Source organism: Morone saxatilis, unplaced genomic scaffold (assembly GCF_004916995.1).
Source record: "Morone saxatilis isolate NCDOM2014 unplaced genomic scaffold, NCSU_SB_2.0 Contig1, whole genome shotgun sequence".
Taxonomy (NCBI): Eukaryota; Metazoa; Chordata; class Actinopteri; family Moronidae; genus Morone; species Morone saxatilis.
This window is the reverse complement of record NW_023339651.1, coordinates 15,436,206-15,460,428: the sequence shown is the minus strand read 5'-3', so window position 1 is coordinate 15,460,428 and position 24,223 is coordinate 15,436,206. Positions and strand designations below refer to the sequence as shown.

Below are 24,223 nucleotides of genomic sequence, written 5' to 3'. Positions count from 1 at the left end.
GGGGGGGGGGCGGGTGAGGGTCAGGGTAAGGAAGGTGTGCACATTCAAAGGAGAACCAAAGATGGAGGGTGGAGAGGTGGCCCATGGGTGCAAGTATTTGTTCTGCGGATCTGGCCATTGTTTGCAGAAAAAAAAATATGACCAAACCCATGGTCGGTGTCACCCACTCCCCAAAACACTGTTAAGGTTTAATTCCAACCTTTAAACGCTGTCAAAAAACAAACAAACAAAAAAACTAGAAACCTGGCAAAATCTAAATGCATTTAACGCCCCCCCCCCTCATCAAATAAAATAAAGTCTATACATCTGAATTGTTGCAGTCGTTGTAAAATGTACATTTCTGTGAAAACTGTCCAGGAGAAGGCTTCTGTAACAGAAGATATGTTGATGCTTGTTTTACGATCCATTGAGGGGGAAAAAAGAATAATTCAGAAATAAAATATACTTACTCTCTGCAAAATACATACAATTATGACTGGGTATTTGAGGAGGAAAACAGAACAATAAAAAAGGTACATCGTGTCAACTCACTTTAATTTTTAGCCACATTTAAAATCTTAAAAATATTCATAAAAAGGCAAAATTCTCAGTCCCCAAAAATATTGTGTCATAGACTAAGGAAGAAATATCTTCAACCTGAAACACTGCCCTTCCACCTTTTTGTACACAATTGGCAAAAATATATAGATATATATTAACAGCAATAACTTACCATTGTTTTAATTTATTCATTTATTGACTTCTAAGATTTATGTAGCATCTCCCATAGGAAGGAAGCTTCAGTTCTTATTTATACATCACAAAAATATTTAAATAAAAAATAAAAACTTCTAAAACCCCAAAGCTGTAGTCCCGCCTCGCTCTCCTTTCATGGCAGTTTGTCGTTTGGGGCAACTGATCAGAGCATCAAGACAGACAGTATGGAGTCAAGGCTACATTAGCTCTAAACTGTGGTTAATGTTCGTTCCCAGCTCCTGGTTGTTGTTGCTGCTGTTATTATTCCCACCCAACATGTCCGACTGTCCCCCCTGCCCACCATGCATCCCTGTCATCCCACTCAGCTGGGACATGATGGAGTTCTGGTCTGAGCTGAACTGACCGGGATCTACAGAACTACCTGGTTGCTGTTGCTGCTGGGATAGCGCCTGCTGTTGGGGTTGTGGAGGCTGGGGCGGTGCCATACTGGGGTGATGTTGGCTTAGGTGGCTCGGGTGTGGTGAGCCGGTCTGGGTCTGCGGGGAAATGCGATGAGGCGAGGGCTGGGGCTGAGGTTGGGAGGAGGGCTGCATGCGTGGGGATGGGCTGGAGTGTGGAGGTTGCGACTGCGGCCTTGGCGAGGGCTGAGGTGACCTGACCTGACTGCTGAGCGACCCTGCTGGACCAAGTCCTCCTTGTCCTTGGAGATGGGGGTGGGGGGACTGCGCCATCTGCTGTTGGGGGCTCATGGGACTGCTGTGCTGGGCTGGAGAGCCCCCACCAAGGTGCTGCTGCTGCAGGAGCCTCTGGTGGATGTTCTGGTGAAGCATGCCTTGTGGCGTCTGCGCCAGTGGGGGCCCACCACCCCCTCCACCTTGCGGTTGTTGCCCCTGCCCTGGTCCGCCTTGTCCAGGCTGGAGTGGAGGTCCTCCTGGTCCACCAGTGCTTCCACCAGGCCCTCCGTCTTGTCCTTGAAGCCCACCCATTGAATTTTGCTGCTGCTGTTGCTGCTGCTGCTGCTGCTGCATCTGATATCTTTGCTGGAGCACTGCAGCTACTTGTGCCATGGAGTTGGAGTAGCCCTGCTGCTGGCCTAGCTGTCCTGGCCCACCCTGTGGTCCTCCTTGCTGCTGCTGGGGACCCCCTACGCCTCCACCCCCAGGCTGGGCTTGGGAAGAGGGGGGTATCCCTGGTTGTCCCTGACCAGGCTGCATGAACCCTTGCTGGCCTTGCTGCTGCTGAAGTCCTTGAGGCTGCTGAAACTGTCCATGGTTTCCCATCTGCTGCTGCTGCTGTTGCTGTTGTTGCTGCTGCTGCAGATGTCTTCTCATCAACTCTCTGAACTGTGGCGACATATTAGTCATGTTGCCTTGTTGCCCTGCTTGCATTGCTCCCTGTTGTTGTTGTTGTTGTTGTTGCTGCTGCTGCTGCTGTTGCTGCTGCTGTTGTTGTTGTAATGCAGCCAATTGCTGTTGCTGTAGATTCCCGGGCAAAATTGGGCGCTGTTGTTGCTGTTGTTGTAACTGCTGGAGCTGAGCCATGGTGGCCATGTTCCCTCCCCCTGCTCCACCCTGAGCCATGTTCATCCCTGGCTGTCCTGCCTGGTTCACATTAACCTGCTGTTGTCCATCCATGTTACCAAGCTGGTTAGCCCCAGGTCCTCCTATTCCAGGCAGCCCTCCAGGAGCCCCCTGGAACCTCACACCTCCAGGGCCCCCAGGTGGAGGCCCTCCTCCTCCAGGGCCACCCTGACCACCTTGATACCTGGCTGCTCTCTGTCTGATAAAAGCGGCCATAAGGGTTGGGTTGGAACGAAGGATGTTGAGGACTTGTTGCTGTTGAAGGGGGGAGCTTGGAGAGCGCAGTGTTCTCAGGAGGTCTTGTAGTGCTGCCTGGGGTAGGTTTCCCGATGCTGCTGCACTTGCTATCGAAGCCGGAACCCCTGTTGCCCCTCCTGATACACCCATTACCTGCATCAGTCCACGGTTTCCTGGTTGCGGTTGTTGCTGATTCATCGTCTGCGGCTGTTGTTGAGCAACTGCTGGCTGCTGCTGTGGTGCCATGTGGCCCATCATGCCTGGCCGTTGTTGTGAGTTAATGGCTGGTCCCCCAGCACCCCACTGCTGGTTTGCTGACTGAAGTTGTCCACCACCTCCCTGCTGGAGCTGCTGCTGAACTTGAGGGCCACCTTGCTGCATCCCTGCTAACATTCCCTGTTGCTGTGGGTCTAACATAGTCCTGCCAACAACTCCCGGAGCCTGGGGGGGCATGCCCTGGGCCCCAATGTGGGGCATGCCCATCTGGGCCTGGTTGTTCTGGTGGTGAGGATGTTGGGGTATCATGCCCCCTTGTCCCAGGCCACGAATCTGGGCTTGGGCCTGAGCCATCTGTCTCTGGGTCTCTGCTAGGCGCTGGATTTTTAGAGCTGTCTCTACAGCAGCCAGAGGGGGCCCTTGCTGCTGGCCTTGAACAGGCATGGACCCCTGGCCCTGGTTGGGTTGTTGCTGCTGCTGGGGTGGGGTAGCTGGACCCAGTCCAGGTTTTCCCAGGGACTGGTGGAGAGGAGAGGCTCCAGGGGGTCTGGGATTGTAAGGAGGCAAACCAGTGTGCTGCTGTTGCTGGAGGTGCTGGACATTGGGAGGCTGCTGCTGGTGCTGAGGCACCATATGCTGCTGAGGAGAGTTCATCATACCCCCTCCACCACCCACTTGCTGAAACTGATGGAGATGGTGTTGAGGGGGCATGGTACCACCTTGCTGCTGAACCTGCTGTTGCTGGACTGGAGTTCCCATTCCTCCCATTGCACCCATCCCAACTCCCTGCTGCTGCGGAAGTGCAGGCATGTTCCCCTGAGTGGGTGTCTGGGGAGTAGGAGGCTGCGTGCCCACAGATGTAGGCGTACCAGGGCCAGTTGCTCCATTGTTGGCTCCCGGAGAGGGCAGGCCATTGCCCCCAGGACCTCCTCCAGCAGTGGGCTGGCCCACTCTCTGCATGCTGGCCATCCTCCTTCTTAGCATCTGGGCTTGCTGGAGCCGGTGCTGCAGCTGCTGCTGGCGGAGCTTGTGCTTGATGTTTAGGCAGAACGGGACTGGGCACTTGTTCTCCTGACAGTGCTTGGCGTGGTAACAGCACAACGCAATAAGCTGCTTGCAAATGGGGCAGCCACCATTGGTTTTTCTCTTGCAGCTTTTTGTGTGCTGAACAACACGTTTCATCTTCTGGCAGGACGGTAGAGAGCAGTTTGCGTTTCGACACTGGCAGGCATGGACAAGGGACTGGATGCAGCGCTGGATGCTGAGGCGACGCGAGTCTCCAGGGCTCTGAGTGGTAGCGGCAGCCTGGTTGCTGCTCTCATCATCCAAACCAAGGCCTAACTTCTCCATCTTGTGCTCGTGGGTCTTAGTGTTGTAACATGTGATGCAGAGGTCGTAATCCTATAAGGGATGGCATGAATGACAGTTCAAAATGTTTAGAACTGATGTGTAGCAGGTTTTACAGTAAGACAACAAATGCTCCAATTTATGTATTTTCTTTCGTCATCACCTGATACCACATATACATACACCAAAACAATCTTTCCCAAACTCACCTCACAGACGGTACAGTGGAAACGAGTCTCAACGTGGTGCTTGCACTCGTTACAAGTGTATACAAAGCGGTCCTGGCTTTGGTTGTGTAACTCCACCAACATGCACATGGAGCTCCACTTGGATCTCCTCAGCGAGCTAAACTCAAGGTGTTTGTCCCGGGCAATTGTCAGGAAAGCATCACGGCCATCCATGAGGTCACATGCCATCAGGGGATCTGGGTCTGAAATAGGGGGCAAGGCATTTGCCATGGGGCCTGCAATCAGCCGGATCACAAAGAACACCTAGAAGAGGAAAAAGAGAGGCGAACAGATGACAAACACGTGAGATGTGGCCTTTGTGCTAGCACTGACCTTAGAATTTAGTAAAATCTGGAAAATCTAGTCAATAATTTAGTCAACTATTCAGCTATCTTCTACTCCACTCCTTCAATAAGTTGCTTGAGAGTGATGAGATGCAGGAATTTAAGAAAGTATTAACGTTTTATCATTTGTTTTTCCTCATACCTCTTTGTGTTTTTCCATAGTGGCATAGAGTTTCTGCGAAAGGTCATTGGAGACATTGGGCATCCCTGGCTTCTTCTTATTGGCTCGGCTCAGGCTGCTCTTGTTCTTACTTGTCTTCTTGTTGTTCTTCTTCTTTGCGTTTTTACTGTCACCTTTTGTGTCCTGCACAAGAAAGAAGAGGGGGATATCAATGATGTTAACACACACACTGAAAAGAAATGTTTGCTTTCTTCAACCTTTTTCCCACCCCTCTGCCACACAGCAAAACATTTAAGTAAACTCTTAAGGACCATAGTGATAGATCATAGCATTCTTACATCAATACTCTCATTGGACGTGCTGTTCTCCTCTCTTTTCCTCTCCTCCTCTTCCTGCTCCAGCTCTTTGATGCTCTCCTCCAACACATTGGGCCAAAAGTCACCCTCAAAGTAAGGCAACTCCTTGGCACTGGTCAAACGATCCTCTGTTGCCTGCTTGAAGATGTCCTTTCGGGGTAAATTGAGAATAACGTTAGTGTTTTGCATGGATAGTATAAAAATCTGTCATTACTATCAGCTATACCATTATATGTACACTGTATAATGTTAAGCTCAATGGCTGTACTACACACACCTTTTGGGGGGGGAATCTAAAAAAAATTACCATTCCTCCAACACATAAGAATAAAGTTGAATACTGCTACTCTACCTTGTAGTCGTGCACTATCCGCTCTGCCACAGCTTTGTCTAACATCTTCTTGTACCACTCCTGGAGGCGTTTGGGCTTTGGGATCTTCTGATCTGCAGGGTGACAGTGGAAGATGTAGTCGTCCCCTTCACTAGGTGGGCAGGCCCAGATGTGACCAGTGACGTACCTGAGGAAAACACACAAGACAGCACAAAATAAGCTAAATTCATTTACAGCAACAGTGACTAGCAAAAGTAATCTTTGTAATGTGCACTCACCCCAACTTCTTGACATACTCCAAGTAGCCAATAAGGACTTCATGGTAGACTGCTGTTCTTAGACTGCGAGGCCGGAAAAAATGTACACTGTCCAGGTAGGAGATGTATACTCGCCTGAATGGGTGACAGAGAAAATATTAATAGCTGAAAAAAAGACTATTTTTAAAAGAGCCCTCTTTTATTTTTTTGTTGTGTCATTACCTCTGGTTGGGCTGAGGGCAGTCGGATCCGTACTCTTGAACATGCATACCAAAGAAGCAGACTTCTGCTCCATCAATGTCCTCAAACGCAAAAAGGGCTTTTGTCCTGTATGGGAAAGACTCCGACATCTCTCCACTGTCCACAAATCTGTAGAAAAAAACCACAAGTCTAAATTTACTGACTGTAAAATAGAGAAACTGAAAAAATATCTGCTTTAATAGCCTGTTAGACAATTACTCTGTCCTTTTTACATCAACAAATTCTTAGCTAGATTGAAGAACTATAATATTTAATATGTATCCATGTTCTCATTTGCTGGCAGAACAGAAACAGAATATATATTTCTTCCGCATTAAAATTATCAAAAATTCTTAAACTACAGAAGCCACGTTTCATGATTCAACACATTGACTGTGCTGATACAGATTTGACTTTGCTGCAAGGTTCCAAATAAATAAATGCAGTTATATGCGAACAAAACATGCATCTCCAAGGATATGTTCATGTTGAAGTCTGACAATGTCTCTTGTTCTTGTACCTGGACTTCATGCCTGGTTTAACCTCCACCACTTTGTCAGAGACGTGGACGACGCGAATGGTAACTTCTCCAGACTCTGGGTGGTTCTGACGCTTCAGGAAGTCATTCACCCTCGTCTCTAGGTAAGAGCCCAACTTCGTCTGGGGCAACCCTGTGGGAGGGAAAGGCAGCCAATGCATTTCTAATTTTAGTTTGTTAACTTGACAACTACTAAAAAAAACAGAGAAAAATAACTTTAAGCAATTAGAAACATGGTTTAGACTTGTATTATGTAGGTGTACTTGTGACGTACTGTGCAAAGCCATAGAGCAACAGATAAAGTGATCGAGTTAGCGTGTCAGGGGAAAACTAAACTGAACTATAATTTTATTTGGTAATGGTTTTATGTAATTCTTTGGTTAACCAGTAATGCATATGGAATTACAGTTTCAGACTAGAGTCTGAGTCGCTAAATGACAACAAGAGATGAATTGTGACAGTAGTCTAATAGTTAAAATGACAATTAAACACACGTAGAGTACACCAATTTCCTACAAGAAAGGGGTATACAAGTATGGAACAGAACATTGGGATTAAATGGTATCGGCCAAGAAGCATTGTCACTTACTTTTGGCAGAATACTTGTTCTCTTTCCTCGTCTTATTTGCCTTCTTTAAGCACCCGTCACATACAAAACTGTGGGGGAAAAAAAGGTTGAATCGGTTGAATTACATTAAAAAAAAAAAAAAAAAACTATACTTAGCAAATTTGAGGAAGAATTTCACATGTACCTTGAGAATATATGGATATAAAAACTGCTACTCACCCCGATGGCCAGATTGTGTCATTGTGCAAGACACAAATCTGATGCATCCTGCGTCCACAGTCCATACATTCAACAAGCCTGAAAAGAGGTACAAAGATGAAGATAAAAAATACATATTTAAATCCTCAAAACAAATTTGATTAAATCTTCCCAATGCTTAGATTTGACATTTGGTGAGCTACTTACAGTTCAGGGTCCAGTGTGTCATTCTTCTTCTTCTCAAACTGATCCTTGTTAATTGATCTGAAATTGATTAAGAGGGAGTATGACGATTTGTAGAACAACAAGAGGAAACTGTCAAGATACAACAATACAAACACAACTGTTGAGGCTACATCATCTCTCCCTGCTGTAAAAGTTAAATGTATAGCTAATATTATCAGGACTGTGGCTGGAAGAAGACTGGAGCTAGTTAGTTCATGAAAATAAATGCTGGGATCATTACTTTTAAAAGGAAAATAAAAGAAAATGTAACTTGCGCTACCTTCCTTATTAAATAGAATAATACTCACGTCTGTGGCTGGGTGGGGTCATCGCCCAGGGAAACCGTCTCTCCCTGGATCTCGTTGAAACACTTCTCGCAGAAGTGGTACCTGTTAGCAATAAGCCCAAATTTTGGTGAACTACACCGTTCCCCACCGCACAGTCAATCAAAGACAGCGCACGGGAGGGCAGTCACCAATTGGTACAGGACATGGGCAAGGTAGGGTGCCACAAGCGTAGCAAGCAGGAAGTAGGAGCGCAGGAGAGCAGGAGAGCAGGACAGCAGGAAGTCGTCATCGCAACAGCCAGTCATGATTTTGAGGGGTGAGGGTGAGGGGATGGGTTTGGAGGTGCATGGTTGGTCAAGGCAAAAGCAAGCCAATGTTGATATCACAGCCAGTGGAAGGGAAGACAGACAGACAGTCATATGGACCAGAAACAAGACAAGACGAACATTCAAGACAACACACAGCAGAGAGCCGAGGCAGAGCACAGATTAGCAATTTGGACATGAGAGGATGAGCAACAACAACCACCATCACAGCTAGCAGAGCAGAAGAAGATTCAACAGGAGCTAAACGGGAGGAGGGAACTGGAGCAGGAAGTTGCAACACAGGACATAATACAGACACTGAACAAATGTGAACAAGAAAGCACAGACAACTGCTCAGCTGTTCATTCATTCAAGCAGTCCATTTTAAAGTCAGTCCGTTCGCATTCCAGCAAGGCTGTCATAGGTGTGCAATAACTCAAGACAGGAAGAAATAAAAAAAATAATAATTTAGCTACAAGGCTACATTTACAAGGAATGGCTCATAGTGTTGGAAGAGCAATAATAAAACAAGATATTTGTTTATAGATATTGTTGTTGCTTCTTAAAAGAAAATAAACTTTTACCGTGCGATAGTGGAGTGTTCAAAAGATAATTTTATGCAAATGCACAAATTAAAGAACAAAACATTTTCTTTGCTTTGTATGTGCAGCATTTTCTGTAATATTTGTGTAACAGTAACATTTATTTTTTTCAAACATTCTGTGCTGAGGTGTTATTTATAGATTTGTTTAATGACACCAAAAACAACTTAAAGAATGTGAGAAGAGAGGACCAACTGTTAAAATGCCAGTGCATTAAGCACCATATGGAGGTATAAAAACGAGTATCATGAAGTGAAGGGAAGCGCAAAATTAATCAGGTGACACAACATTGCGGCACATATTAAGTAAGTCAGTTTGACATGTACTTTCTTTATAGGCTGTCTGCAACATCTTTCTCAATTAATCTCTACTATAATCCCTTCCTTTTTAACTAGTCCATCCAGTCATCCCTCCTCCTTTACCAGACGGACGTTTCCCTCCCTTCATACCTGTTCTGGTAGCTGAAGTAAGCAGCATCTCGTGGAATAGTGCACAGCTGCTTTCCATAGCAGCACAGTGTCTGAGGAGAGAACTCCAACTGGTGGACAGAAAACAAACAGATAAAGAACATTTTAATCTCCTGACCATCAACAATTGTAACTTTAGTCACACCCACCTCGGCTAATGAAGGGTTAACACACACACACACACAATATACATTTACTGGTACTTTGATTCAATTAAAGTGAAACATAAACATGGTTTCCCCAAGAAGACCTGCAGTTTATGGACATGGATTAGAATTGTATTGTTATGATATGATTATATTCCAAATTCCTGTTGGCTAAATAAATGATTACAAGCAACATGTAAATATCGACTCAGACATGAACATCACAAAATATGTGAATTAAAAAATAAATGAAATATATTAATGAGGACAGTGAGAGCCCTACTGTGTCAGATGAACAGATGTCCACATTATAACTCCCCAAAACTCCCCTAGTGGAATGGAGTTGAGCTCATTTCTGTTTGGCTTAGTTTTGTAAAAAGTCATTAAAGGTAACGTGAAAAGCTACTTCGCTTTGTCTCATTGTCAGAAGTAACCCTTCAGCCATGCTTTCATAATAAGAGCCAATCAGTTTTGTTATTTGTCTGCAAAACCAAAAATAGCAGAGTCTAATGAGAGCTGAAATGTGATATGGCGGCGGTATGCCAAAGGCCAAATTTAGCTATGAACCCACTTCACTGCTTCCATTTTCAGATGTGAATGATGCCAGTTAATTTCTGCATCTTAAACATACATAAAACATTCATACAGCCCTTCTCCAGGCATAATTCAGGTACCCTATACAGACACATCTCAATGCACACACATACACAGTATATCTCATATGAAGGCTCAGTTCACTTGAAGTTTACAGGTGGAGAGCAGTCCTACACAAAGAGTACTGACAAGTGTAATGGCATACAAAGGCATATCAAAAGATAACCTTCAACCAACATTCCTGCATGTTCACTTCAAAATATTATTCTTGATTTTTACAACAAAATAATATACATTTCCAATTCCACCCATCTAGCCATAGATGTAGCACTCGGTCTCACCTTCCTCCCGCAACAGTAGCCGAGGCTCTGCATCACAGGATCAATCTCCTGCTCAAAAACCTCTGCCAGCTTGGAGCAGTACTTGTAGACTCTGGATGTTTTGCGATTGTACAGCCAGGCGTTGTTGAACATCAGCCAGATGTCATCCACATACTGCCAGGGATCCTGGTACTGACCTACAACCAAAACACAAAGCATAAGATAATGGAATGGAAAAAAAAATACAAACTAAAAAGAGCCTCATTGGAGCATCTCCTATTAACGGGCTAGAAGCCAATTGTACAGGTCTCCAACAAAAATCTAAAGAATTAATTATCAAATCGGCACATCGTGTCAAATAAAAAAGAGAGGGAACACTATTCTTTGTAATACAGCATGGCAAAAGGTGCAGTACAATGGCAAAAGTTTATTATTGTGTAATATATAGCAACAAATACAAACCTGTGTCTAGCTTTCGCTTGATAGTAGACAAGTCCATGGGGTTCTTCACAATGTCAAAGTAGTCCTTCAAGAAAACAATGAGCATGTATTAAAGCTGAGTAGCTTTGATTGCTTTTGTGAGTCAATTATATACACAAGTAAAGCAACCCTTATGGAAACTACATTGTGGTAAGTATATCACAAGCAACAGCAGTCAAGAAATTTTGGATTTCAACAAGTTCTCAAAAAGTGAGTGAACTACACCAAAGATGATTCAGACTATGGCAGTTTTAATTAAGCAGGCAAGGAGACGAACACACGCAGAGACATGGGACACTGACAGAAACAGCGCAGTTTAGAACAAGGCCAGGAACAAACACATCAACCTCAGAAGGGATACATACAGGTATGCACAGCAGTTGTGGGTCTACAGGCATTCTGAAAGGCAGAGACTCTGGATCTTGTCTGTAGAGGGATTCGAGTGTGGGCATCAGGGCCTGGCGGAGCTCCTCTGGCTTGAAGACTGGAAAGAAATAGAGATCAGAGAGGACAAAGAGATGAAAGGGTAAAACACCATTGGAATCCATTACAAAAAATGTAAAGCCACTCTATTATTTAGATCAACAATAATCATATACAAGGAGGTGATAAAAAAACTCCATACTCTTCTTTTTCACAGGGGCCTGTGGCGTAGCTGTCTCCGATGTTTCCTCTTCCACTTTCACCTCCTTCTTTACCTCCGGTTTCCTGTCTTCTGTCTTGATGCCCGCTGACAGTTTTGTCGTCGATGTATCCATGGGAATCCCTTTACCTCCCTCTCCAGAACACGCTTCCTTTTTCACTTCTAATTTCACAGGCTTTTCCTCTGTTTTGAGGTTGCTGAGCTTCCCTCCTTTGGAGCAGCTGCCTGTATCACTTTCCTCCTCCTCATCCTGCTGCTTAATCTCCATCTTGGGGTCGAGGTTGGTGGCGGAAGTGTCCGACTGTGGCTGCTGGGAGGACGTGTCCAGGCTGCTGACAGAGGCTGGAGTCAGGGCCTGACTGTCCCCTGGGAATGAACCCTTTTGTGACAGCTAGAGAGGAACATAGAAACAATCAGGTGCATGGAAATAGTGAATATAACATAGTGATGCATGAAAGTGAACAACCAATTAAATGTTAGGATACACTGAAAAGAAGAAGGTTCTGAGCAGCTCAACAGATAAAGCCAAACTCCAAACACTGACAATGCAGTTTAGTAATAACTGAGGCAATGGTAAAATGTTTGGTCTCATGAGTGAGACTAACTTATATCTACAGAAACAGGATATCAAAATAAGCCTTAAGGACAGTAGTTACTGCTACAGGGCGGACGGAATCTGTGGAATTAGGTCAATTGGTCTTAATGTTAAAAAGGTATGTAAAAGGCTAAATCCCACTGACTGGAGTGCGTGGCAGCTGAGCACTATGCGGCGTTGAGCTGGAGGCCAGTCCAGGGTGAGATGGAGTGGTCGAACCAGATGGCCCCATGTGTTGCTGCTGGAGGGACTTGTTGGAGCCGGGGCCCTGGCTAAGTGGATTCTGCTGGGGGACTGAAGGTGGCGCCAGCTGTGGTGCATTAGGGGTATGTGGCTGTGGGGTCTGGGACCCGGCTAGTCTGGGGGGTGTTTGGTGAGGAGTAGGAGATCGGCTATGAGCAGGGGAGGGCGAGCTGCCGCGCATGGCTGCCAAATGGGGGATGGAGTTGGGCTGCTGGTTTGTGTTAGATGGAGTCATTGAGGAAGCAGGGGCTCCAACAGCTGAGTTAGGACCTCCACCACCCACACTCTGAGGACCCATAGGCCCCACTGCGGAGACACTACCGGGACCACTGGCTGAACCTGGTTGTGCTAGAGGACTAGCAACTGGAAGAGATGGAGGAGTGCCCATCTGCGTCTTAGGATAGAAGATTAGGGTAAAGAGAGGGGAGACACACAGGAAAGGTTCACAGGAATAGAGTCAATATAACGTATAGTTCAAGAAGAAAATGAAGCATGTATGACAAGGTCACTCTTAGGATAAACTATATTTATACGTTGTACTACAAAATTGAGATGCTACAATTTTTTAACAACAATGCCCAAAGAGGAGAAGTTGTTTACCAAGTCCTCAACAATTTAATATTAGTCATTTTTACTGCACAAACTTTTTTAACAACACTTTGTCCTTGATTAAGACTTAACTTGCCACACATCTACTAATAAGATATTTCTGACCAACATGAAAAAGAACTTCAGGCCTGCTTACCTGTGGCATGCCTGCCTGTGCCCCAGGTTGGGCCATCCCAGGCTGAGCTGTTGCAACTCCTGGCCCTGAACCAGGAAACTGTCCCTGGGACAGATACTGGTTTTGGAGTTGGTTCACACTGGGCTGCCCCATCCTGGGTCCAACCATTCCCATCTAGAGGTATAGAAAGGGGGGGGGGGGCATTTGACTGGTTAAAAGTAGTATTTTTGTGAGCTACAACAACAGCAACAGTGAATTTCTCCCCATTCAAATTGTGTTTTGATATGCATACTTCTGTCCTTTCAAACAATACACTTTGGTAGCAAAGATACATTACACTTTAGTGGATTCATCATTGTGTTCATGAGCACATTAAAAACTGTGAGATACATGTGGAGTTCAGCGCTGACCTGGTTGCCAGATGCTCCCATGGGGAGAGGAGGCGTGGACCTCTGTCCCATAGACTGCATCCCCATCTGATTGAACTGATTCATACCTGACAAAACAGAGACTGTTACGATACAACACATGACATTTTATGTTGAAACCACACTAAATATTGTATTTAGTTCTTAAATAGCTCCTTTACATGTCCAATATAAGGTTTTTATGTTGTTGTGTCAGAGTGTGAAGTGTCCTAAACACGATGCAGTGTCAACACCAGTGCAAAAAATATTACAAGCTTCCAGTCTTAGTACTAGTAAACCATTCCTGTAAAAAAGGGTTTCAATGTTTTTGGCTTAAAAATAACATTTGGGCTGGTACAACATTTTTTTAAAAAATGCATCCTTGTTCCCTGTGGTTCTTTACCTGGGCCTTGCATCCTGTTGACCATCTGATTTGGTCCAGCTGGTCGCACCATTGATGGTTCAGGGAGGGGGCCGTCTGTAACAGAGACAAAAGATGAAGAATATCAATATCCAATGTTGACTGAAGAGAGTGAGATGTGGAAATGCCTCAACCAAGCATGTGTGGAGAGGTTTTGTACAAACTCTGGAATGTCATCTTTTTTTCTGTTTGTTTGGTTAGGAAAGATTAGTTTGGACTCATGTGGCAACATATGACTCAGCAGAGATACATGGAAATGCAGTTTGAGCCTCTTTCGAAAAAGATCAGTCCAACACTTATTAATTATGTGTGTATAATGTGAACCAACACAAGAAACAGACAGTACCTCCATAAGTATGAGGAGACGGCTGACACAAGCTACTCTAGTCAGAAGACCTAGCATGACAAAATTTAACCGGTGCAAAAAAAATGTAATGCAGGGCAAAAGTAACAAAAGAACGAATCAGATTCACATGAACTCCCCTTATCAACTATAACATTTCACAGCAGGTAGGACACGACAAATTACCTAAACTGTTTAATAAATATTATTTGACCAAGGTTGCAAGATCATGGCTTGCTTAAAATCTCAATGCATGAGGTAAGAGACACAAAACAATGCTAAAATGTCAGAATGTCACATTCCACTGGATTAAATTATCATGCACATGAATGCCTGCAGCCCAGCGTTAACATTAGCTCATCCAAGTCTACATATGCTGCATGTCCACTCACTTAGAGGCAGTCCAGTAGGGGGCTGACCCATGCTGGCAGGCCCAAGGCCTAGACCCTGCTTCTGGAGTCGAGTTCTCCTTTTCTCCTCCAGCTCCTTCTGGATCTTATAGATCTTCTCCGCTAGCAGGTGATAGTACTCAGCCTGTCAAAAAGAGTGTAACAAATGAGGAAAACGAGGGTACACGTCTTAAACATTAAAGAGCAGCTGAAAAAATAACCAAGGAAATAAAGGCAAGTTACCAACAGGATAATGCACGTGAAGGACTTTACTAGCTGCACTAAAATGACAAATTCATCAGGCTCATACTAGGTTTTCACCCACGTCCCACCATGGCAGATGAATTGTGAAATATTAACTTTTGAGACCAATCTATGATGGATGACTGGCTACAGCCGCAACATTACAGGCAAACCTCCCAACTGTTTCCCCTCCTTTTCTGAGTAACAGTGAGCTAGAGGAGAGTGCAACTTACTCTACTGTTAGCTGACTCATACATGTCTCCCTCAACTTTTCTGGCATAGGCCACCAGGTTCTCCATTCGACGGTCTTTGAGGGCTGCAGGATCTGGAGTCGGAAAGATGGCCTGAACACTGTGGGTGGAAGAACAAACAGGGAGTTGAAGCAAAAGTAAGTAAAAAAAGTAAAAAATTCCATAATTATTACTGTATTTGTGTTGATATGGCACCTACACCCTAATCATAGACCCCCCCATAAAGTGTCTGTATGGATACCTATGTTGTAGCTGAGCTAGTGGCAAACTACCAGTGTGTGACTGCCTTGTCATAGCTCTGCTGTTTATTGTGGTCAAGTTAATGTTAGTCAGCAATAAATATCTTGTCAAACTCTGAATATAGTACAGTTATTGGCAGGCCCATGTGTTACGTTTATTGCCACAGAGGAAGAATAAATCTCTTCATGTTCATGTACAACTTCATTCTCTGCCAGAGCTTATAAAGACTTGCTAATTTTACTAGCAGTTATGTGTGAGAGGCACAAACAACCAGCTTAACTGAAGTTTCAAATCCAAGCAGACATACACTGGATATGCATATTGTAGGAAAAATGACTTGCATTAACATACTACACCAACAAGATCCCATTCTTGTTGGCATAAATGTACAACGCAAACAAAAATGCAATGTGGGATATCTTCTTTAATACTTACAGTTTGTGTACCAAGTGGTTTCGTAGGTCCTGCGTGATGTCCTCATGCCAGCTTTTCCTCATGCCTGTGGCGGAAGGAGGGCCAGCTGTGGGCATGGAGCCGATCCCGCTGGCATCATTCATCAGACTGGAAGAGATAGGAAGGCATCATTTTAATGATTAACTTCTTTAAAAAATATGATTGTGTGTGCCCCGGTCTGGAGTTAAATGATGAAAATCTAAAGCTCTTAGCCACTGTAGGTGCTTCTAAGTTTTTGTGTTCCTTCTTACCCTTGGCTGTTCACATTGAGGTGCATCATAGTGTCCTGCAGTAGGTTGGATGGTTGGCTCTGAGTTGGAGCTGCCACACCTCCATTGACTCCCATAGGATTCCCACCTACACATGGAAAGGACGGGACATTATAAGTTTGTATTCCTTGTGTTCCCCTACCAATTATAAAACTGTGATATACCTTGTTCTTGGGGATGTACCTTGTAATGTGTTCAATCTACATGGCATTAAAAGCATATTCTTGGAAGTGCTGATCAGACTGTCTATGGGGTGTCTATATTTTTTAACCTGGAGCCCTTTGAATAATGCTTCTGGTAGGTAGTGGTGGTTCCTTCTGGCAATAAAACACTGAAAGGCCATTTCATTTCATCTAACTCTTTACATAATTATTAACTACTACACTTAAATTAAGTTTAAATGTATTGTCTGGGCTTTGGAAAAAATACTATGCTCTCAGTGCTATCAGGAAGAGGTAGAAGTATATTTCTTCCCTGAAAATACCTGGAGAGTGAAGGAAGTGAACATACCACCAAACTCACCCATTGGGTTCAGAGACCTCATGCCAGCCTGGCCTGGGAGGCCTTGGTTGGGCATATTGGGCTGGGCAGTCTGAACCTGGATCTGGTTGCCCTGGTAGGTGAGGCCCAGGGCGGCGTAGGCTCTTTCTATGGAGCTGGGATCAATCTGGCTCGGTGGGTTGAGATTGGGAGTACTTGGTTGGCCACCGGGTACTGCCCCAAGGGAGCTGCCCAGACCTGCAGCCGCCCCACCAAGTAAAGCTGTAAGGACATAAGAAGAAGAAATTGATCTATCAAACAGAATTTAAAAAAAGACTAATCATTAGAAACTGTGACTGAATATTTCTGCAAAACTAAGCTAAAAATCATTCTGCAAATCAAATTACTCCACTATAGATTATGTTTAGCTCACTAATACTGTCAAGGTTGCAGGTTCCAATCCAGCAACATATTCACAAAATCATAAAAATGTATTTACAAAAATCACGATATAACAATAAGACTATAAAACATTAGTAAGCATGATCTGAGGAAAGCCTACAATGTGCGATTAGATGGTTCAATATTAGGATGACAATGATGTGATTGCCATAAATTAACAAATATTGAAGTGTGCGTATAAGCTTACAGTTCCTATGTCAACCTGGTTGTCTCTAAATTTAGTACTGGGTTACTATTGAATGTTTTAAATTAAACTTAATTTTCTTTCTAGAGCAGCAGCAGTGTTTACAACCGCAAAGTCAATATATAAACATCTCACTGGAGACAAATCTAAAACATCAAAAAAATAAGTTTAGAAGTTTAGAAAGAATAAAGAACACATCAGTCAGTAGCAGTCTTACTTACAGTAACGAACATAATTGTCGTCAACTCGAGTAATTTTTGAGTTATTGCCACTCGTTCACTTTAGTGTCTTCACCACGGACTCGTCTGTCCGCTGACTACGCTCTGTTTGTGAGTGTTTTTGTCTGTGTATATATGTGGAGAAGTTCAGCCTCGACAAATAGCAAACAGAGAGGCTGCAGTGTGGTAATTAATACTACGGTCTTTAGATCCAGGACTCGTTTAATGCCGGGTTTCTGTACCCATCCCTATACAAAATATTTTTTCCTTTCTCATCTCGTTTCATGCAGTCTTTCGCGATGTGTTCACTGCGCATGTTCATATTGCGATGACAATGAAAATACAATCTTTTGGTCAGCCCCATCAGTTAGTACAGTGTAGTGTGAAAAAGTATAGCGTTGTTTGGTCAGATACAGACACTCACACTGCGGGTTCCTCTTGTCCCCAGCATTCTTCAGTGGCAGGCAGACAGGACAGTCATGCCGCGTGCAGTTCTTCCAATGGGAGATGATCTGCCTTGATGATGCACAGTGAGCAACTGAGGATGAAAAGGGGCAGAAAGACAGGAATTGGGAAACAGAGGTATATGAGGGAATGAGGGAGGGGAAAGAGGCAGAAGAACAAGAATGAAACAGAGTGAGGTAAAGGTTGAAGATGAAAGACTAAATTAGAGATGCCTCAACAGGACATAGAAAACTGGTAAACTAGTGCTAAACTAACTTATTATTATTACCCAAAACAACTAACAATTTTCAAACAAGTATTTTCTGTGTAGCTTATGCCTCCTGTGCCGTTTACCTAAGAGCTATACCATTGCATTGGTTAACATATACCTCCATTAGGAGGGACAGACAGTGTTGTTAATCAACCTAGAAAATGAGTGTAAACAGTGAACCTCATCCCTGAACATGCACGGTGACATCTGTCTAACGCAGAGCTACTCTTTAGAAAGTAAATCACAATTATCACTGTGATGTTGATTATAGTATAAAAAGGTAATATAACTTAATATCTCTGTAAAAAAGCCTGCTTGTCACAGAAACACATCACACTATCCACAGAGTGCAGAGGCATGCAGCATCCCTGCTACTCACCCTGACAGGACTTGCCAGCCTGGCAGTGAGTCATGTGGTTGAGGACGTTCTTCATAGTGCGGCAGTGGGGAAGGTTGCACTGCCGGACTTCACCGTTGGCCTGCTCCCGCCGCTGGCACTTGTGTGCATGAAGCAGGAGCACCAGTTGCTGCTGGATTAGCTTGCGCTTCTCAGGGTCAGCTGTGGGTGGTGCTCCGGCTGCAGCAGATGCTGCTGAAACCTGGGTACCAGGACCCACCAGACCTGCCTGAGCGTTGGGCACCATACCTGGGGCCCCTGCCACAGGTGCACCAGAGGGACCGCCCACACCTGTTTGAGACTGCTGGGAGCCCTGGAGAGGAGAGGTAATGTAGAAAGTAACAGAGAGGTTAGGTAGAAATAACCAGGAGATTAGGTAGAAAGTAACAGAGAGTAAAAAGGGAAGGAGACAAGTAGAAAGAACGAGAGAGTTAGTAGAAAGTAACGGAACGGTAATGTAGAAAGTAAGCAGGAGAGGTTGTAGTAGAAAGTAACAGCAGAGGTGTAGCTAGAAAGTAACGGAGGAGGTAAGTGGTAGAAAGTAACAGAGAGGCTGTAGCGGTAAAAGTAACGGAGACCGGTAATGTAGAAAGTATACAGGCGAAGGGAGGTTAGGTAGAAAGTAACGGGGAGTAGGGAGGGGAGAGGAAGAAGAAAATAAAAAGAGAGGAGGTGGTGTTTAATTTACAGTTAAGTTAAAAAATGGGAACAGAGCAGTAAAACAGTTACGCAGTGGGACGAAAGGTAGGAGGGAGAAGGTCAGAAATAAAGGAAGGATTGATGCTTAAATTTGTCAACTTGGTAAAAGAATTATAGTACAGCTCATTCTTGCATCTGACACACAAACAGTTTTTCAGTCAGTTTGTATTTGTTTCCTACCATGGTGGCCATTCCTTGCATGGGCTGGCTCTTCTTGTCCACATTGAACTGGGCCAGGCTGTTAGCCATGGGACCTTTGTTCTGGAGCTGAGGGCCCAGCCCTGCACCTCCAAGACCTTGATTCCCCTGCCCTGCATACGGACCTCCAAAAGGGCCCCCTGGGTTTCCCATCATCCCCATCTGAGAGAGAAAAAAGGAAAACGACACAGAGAAGTTGTTAAGAATGATGAAGAAATATAAAGAGTAGAAGAGAGTGATGTAGGATACGTCAGGCAAGTAAGAAGATCATAACTCACTTTTGTTATCAGTGACAGCATCTGAACTACACATGTAACAGTATTTTGTGCTCTAACAGTTTGCAACATAATCTTCCAACACAAGCTGTTAAATGAGAATGACATGTGGTTATTTCCTCACAACGTGAACTCCATCAAAGCCAAGTTAAAGGGAACTTTTCATTTCCCAGAAGGACATTAAATCATCTGTTTTTACCACTTGCACTTGCTCAACCGAAATTAAGTGACCAACTAATGTAACGTGAACGTGGTGAGAAAAATCTAAAAACATATGCAGATCAAAATGTAACATCAACAGCAGTAACAGTAGCCAGCAGAGTGTGTAACAGCAATCTGACATGAATAGTTCCCTTTTTCTGCCTGCACAGTGAAGGGGTTCATTTTACTTTTTCAATCACTTATCTCCTCCTAATCACTACCCCTGTGTCGTTTCTCTCCTTATTCCTTCCATTGCATTTTTCTTTTACGGCTTTCGATAACTCTCACTGCTTCCGATCTCAAACTCTAACATCAGTGTCTCCGCTGCATTCATTCAGCAGAATCACCCTGCCACTGCAACATCTTACTGTCACTCCTGTGGGACTGTCAATCACACAAGTAGAGCAGTTTCCTGCCACTTCAGTTCCAAGCATAAGCGTGCTCTGCATCTCTTGTGGTTGTTAAAATACATAGATACGGTCATGGACCCAAAGCACTACTCTGTGGTTACATATTGGGCAAAATAGCATCCCTTTCAAAGTGGAGAACCAATCTAGAGCGTTCAGTAAAGAAGCTTAAGTTAAAGGGAAAACAACAGCAACATATCATTTGTGAATAGGTTTTGCACATAAACATACAGTCTTGACCTTCAGTAAATCATCAATCATGTGCAAACAAAAAAAAAGTGCTGCCCTTCACTAATTAATTACTGCAATCATACGCTCATTTTTCCTAAATTAGTCCTTGTTTATTTTTTAAAAGTTAGGGTAGGTAGGTTTTGGGAAGAAGTAAATACTTTAGAGCATTACCTAGATGATAATGTGAGTTCTAAATGACAAGTGGCAAGTACTTGAACCTTCTTGTTCCATATTAACAGATCAGACTTTAAAAAACGGTTCATACGCAATGTTAAACTATGTCTACGGGAAAAGTACAGCATTTCTATAACTCAAGAAGTCATTACCTTGTTCATTGCCCCAGGTTGCTGGCCTCTCATCCCGGCCTGGCCCCCAGCTCCCTGCTGCTGTAGGGTCTCAGCCAACAGGTTGCTGTTGCCACCCATCCCCTGATTCCCAAAGCCCATCCTGGGGGAGCCATTCATCACTTGGTTCCCAATCATGCCGGGCTGCTGCTGTCCATTATTGCCTTTCTGTTGCGCTCCCATCATGGCCCTGTTCATGCCACCCATCATTCCAGCTGCAGCATTCTGTTGCTGCTGCATCATGTTGGCCTGTTGCTGAGGGGAAAGGTGCTGCTGCCCCTGGCCCATCATCTGCGGAGGCCCCTGGCCAGGGGATGCTTTCATGTTCGCCAAGTGTTGCCCCATGGCAGTGGGGCCTCCTGGGCTTCCCATGGCTCCTTGGTGCCCTTGTTGGGTTGAGGTGGGTGCCCCGGAACGCAAAAGCTCAGACAGCTGTTTGTGCTTGGCCACCGCATCCTGGCCTCCGCCAACACCCCCAGGACCCCCTCCAGGGCCAAGGCCAAGACCCATTCCCCCTGGCCCTCCGCTGCCTCCTGCAGGTCCTGCTCCCAGTGTGGTGTGCAACTGGCTGAGGTCCCCACCATTGATCAGGCCCGGTTCATTAGAGCTGATGAGCTCGTCTGGGAGATCGTGCTCCAAGTCAAACAGTGAGCCGAAATCTAAAATGGAAAAGAAATGCAAAGTTTAGGAGGGGAGACAATGAGATGGGAGACAAAACAGGGAAAGAGTGATAGGAGGACAAAAAGGGCCACAGCCATGTTAAGCTGGCATAATCCTTCATGTTTCAGCATGACTGGGTGAAAATACAATTGCATGCTTGACAATAAAAACTGATAAAAGCTGTTTAGAGGTGTATGATCAATTTTCTCCCATCAGAAATTAATCACATGCCATTAAGCACAACACAACAGAGTATTAAACAACAGGTGAGATGTAGAAGAACTTATGTGTGTGCAGGGTGCCTGCAAACACACGCCCACAAGGCCTTCTTGCACAGAGAACCCCTGACCAGTAAAGTGATTCAACATGTTGCAAACACAGGTTTGTGCAGACAAGGTGACAAATGGACCATTTCATAGAAAGCACAAAATGGAGCCAAGACGGTGGAGACGCATTCCCAGTTTAAGTTCGACAGCACACAGCTTAGGCAATCAAGACAGATACATAAGACCAAAAGGCACACATCACCAAATATACAGATGGACAACAGAATTGTTCTCCCATAAACCAATGTTACTTTTAACACCGTAAGCTACACATATACTAATTGTTCAACTCAGTTTTACACATTTACTCATTGCTGATCACAAAAGTGTTTTTTTTTTCTGCTTCATATAACTACAAACTGAATACTTTAGATTTCTGGTTGCAGGTCAGACTAAGTAAGCTATGAAAACATCACTTTCAGCTCAGGTCACTTGCCCTAGTTTTTCTTTTACTTTTTAAAAAGAGTGACTGATTAATCTACAATGAAAATAATATGCATTTGCAGCCCTCAACTTTAATCAACTCAACTTGGAAATTAACTGACTGAAATCATAAGCAGCCAAGTGTATTTGAAGACACAAGCACAGACGCAGGTAATACTGTGCAAGACGCACATTTCTCGTCATATGCTTTTTTATACCACTCTGCATGCCGATGTTATAAATGATCTTTGAGCGCAATAAACTGCATCCCTCAAACACAGATCACTTCCAGCACTGGCAGCACTGATCTGATCCACAAAACACCTCATGCAATGCAAAGCAAATGTGTGCAACGTCTGTATAATTCAACCGAAAAAGTCTCTTTCCACAGATGTTGACTGCCACCTTAGCTGAGTGGCCAGCCTTAGATGAGGCTGTTGGTGGTATAATGATTGAGGGAACGATTAAGTATTGAAATCTCGGTGACTATTTCGTGTTCGGAGCGGTATTTGCTTGCTAATTTGACTCGCTGGTGAATATCGCAGTGGCTGGGCATGGCGCTGTCCATGCTCCACAGTTTTGTTCGCAGGCCACTATTCCAGCTGCTGTCACACGACATCCACAGAAAACACACACCAACAATGGCAAATTGAGCTTAACAATCAGCCGGACCCGTGGGCCTAAAATTAGCTCCCCAACAAGGCTGTCCACCATCGCTGGCAACCTCTGCTTTCACGAACACTACCCACGGCAGCTAGCGTTAGTTGGGAATGGGTCCGAGTTATGATGGGGCAACAACAGATTGTTTGAGACATTTGAAGCCTGGAAACTGTGTGCGACTCGCTGTGGCTGACTGACAATGTAGCACAGCTGTGAGACACCACAAACTTTACCACAAGTTGACTTGGCGTTGAGTTTATTATCAGTCGGGCTAAAGTGCCCACAGACACGGGACCGTCAGTGGAGGACCCGCAGTCAGTCAGCTAGCGTCGGCTAACAGAGCTACCTCCGGCTAAAATGGCTGTTAGCATGCGAGCTAGCTGGGGGAGCTCCTCTTCACGTCCGACACACACTCACTGCGAGCAAGCTAACGTTAGCGAGCTACGACAAAAACAGAGGAGTAATCCCGCGTCTTCGTCCTCTTTCGAGTAAACCCAAGCCGCCGAAAAATAACAAACTTAACGTATAACACCGTAACAAACGATATCATAAAACAATACTTGCCATTTCCATCGCTGGCGGAGGCGGAAAGTGCCGGAGAGGAGAGTTTAGGCCTCTTGGCTAAAGGCGGGCCACCCTCCAGAACGTTCTCGGCCATATTTTTTCGAAATAAAAATATATAAAGTATCCACAATTGCAGACGTTTTCACGCCCTTAGAAGCTCATTCCTTTTCGTTTCCAATATTGCGACTTTTCCCCCTCCTTTGGGGGGACTAAGAGGGGGAAAGTCCCGTGTACAAATTACTCCTCTTTCCCTGGGTTCGCCTCTCGATTTCAGCCTCGGCGTATATCAACCCCCCTCCCTCCCTCGTCGGATTTTTTGTTCTTTATAAATTTCTGCCAGCGGAGGAGGGGGTCGGTGAAAGTAAAGAGGGAGACACACGCAGCGGCTTCCCTCTAAACTTACACAGCCTCTTCGGATGTAAATAAACTGTCCCCCGGTCTCTCTCCCATGGTTGCATCCGTCATTTCAACCTCCTTTCCAGCGGAGTCTGGATGGAGATAATGTCGGGCAGAAAAGGCTTGTTTGCCTGCGAAGTGATGGTGGTGCTGCTGGTGGCAGCGGGTAAGGATGAGGGGATGCAAATAAAAAAATAAAGCTGACAAATGTGCAGCTGCAATGGTGGATAAAGTATAATGCTTATCCGCTGGGCTGTGCATGTTAGAGAAAATAAAAATAAAAGTTATTTATTATGAAACTCGTGCAGCGATCTGAACTTGCATCTGCTTTTTTTTTTTTTTGCTGAGGTTTAGTTGCAAAGATTAAAGTTGGATTATGTCAAACAGGTATCTTAAATGCAAGTATTTACTGCTTATGGAGTTTGCAACAGTAAAAAGGTTGAATTAAACATTTACAATAACTTCCAGTGCAGCAGACAA

The 24,223-nt window shown here is 44.6% G+C and overlaps 1 protein-coding gene across 2 annotated transcripts; it reads right to left on the bottom strand.

The window, feature by feature from the left end:
- Positions 1–387: 387 nt before the first annotated feature.
- On the bottom strand, positions 388–23,782 carry ep300a (E1A binding protein p300 a). Of its 2 annotated transcripts, none has more exons than XM_035659284.1 (31): positions 23,348–23,782; positions 20,697–21,373; positions 19,239–19,418; positions 18,342–18,672; positions 17,666–17,785; positions 16,426–16,665; positions 15,886–15,991; positions 15,617–15,742; positions 14,924–15,041; positions 14,451–14,592; positions 13,698–13,772; positions 13,298–13,383; positions 12,909–13,061; positions 12,066–12,557; positions 11,308–11,716; positions 11,048–11,166; positions 10,665–10,728; positions 10,224–10,399; positions 9,125–9,213; positions 7,790–7,870; positions 7,464–7,520; positions 7,278–7,355; positions 7,080–7,147; positions 6,473–6,623; positions 5,935–6,081; positions 5,734–5,847; positions 5,477–5,642; positions 5,107–5,274; positions 4,790–4,951; positions 4,286–4,567; positions 388–4,130 (listed from the first exon to the last, which is right to left on the bottom strand). In XM_035659284.1, the coding sequence occupies exons 1-31, from the start codon at positions 23,439–23,441 to the stop codon at positions 933–935; spliced, it is 8,469 nt and encodes a 2,822-aa protein (XP_035515177.1). In that variant the 5' UTR covers positions 23,442–23,782; the 3' UTR covers positions 388–932. The 2 variants fall into 2 exon arrangements, with proteins under 2 accessions (XP_035515177.1, XP_035515185.1); XM_035659292.1 differs by having other exon boundaries at positions 17,672–17,785.
- Between the last annotated feature and the right edge of the window lie 441 nt (positions 23,783–24,223).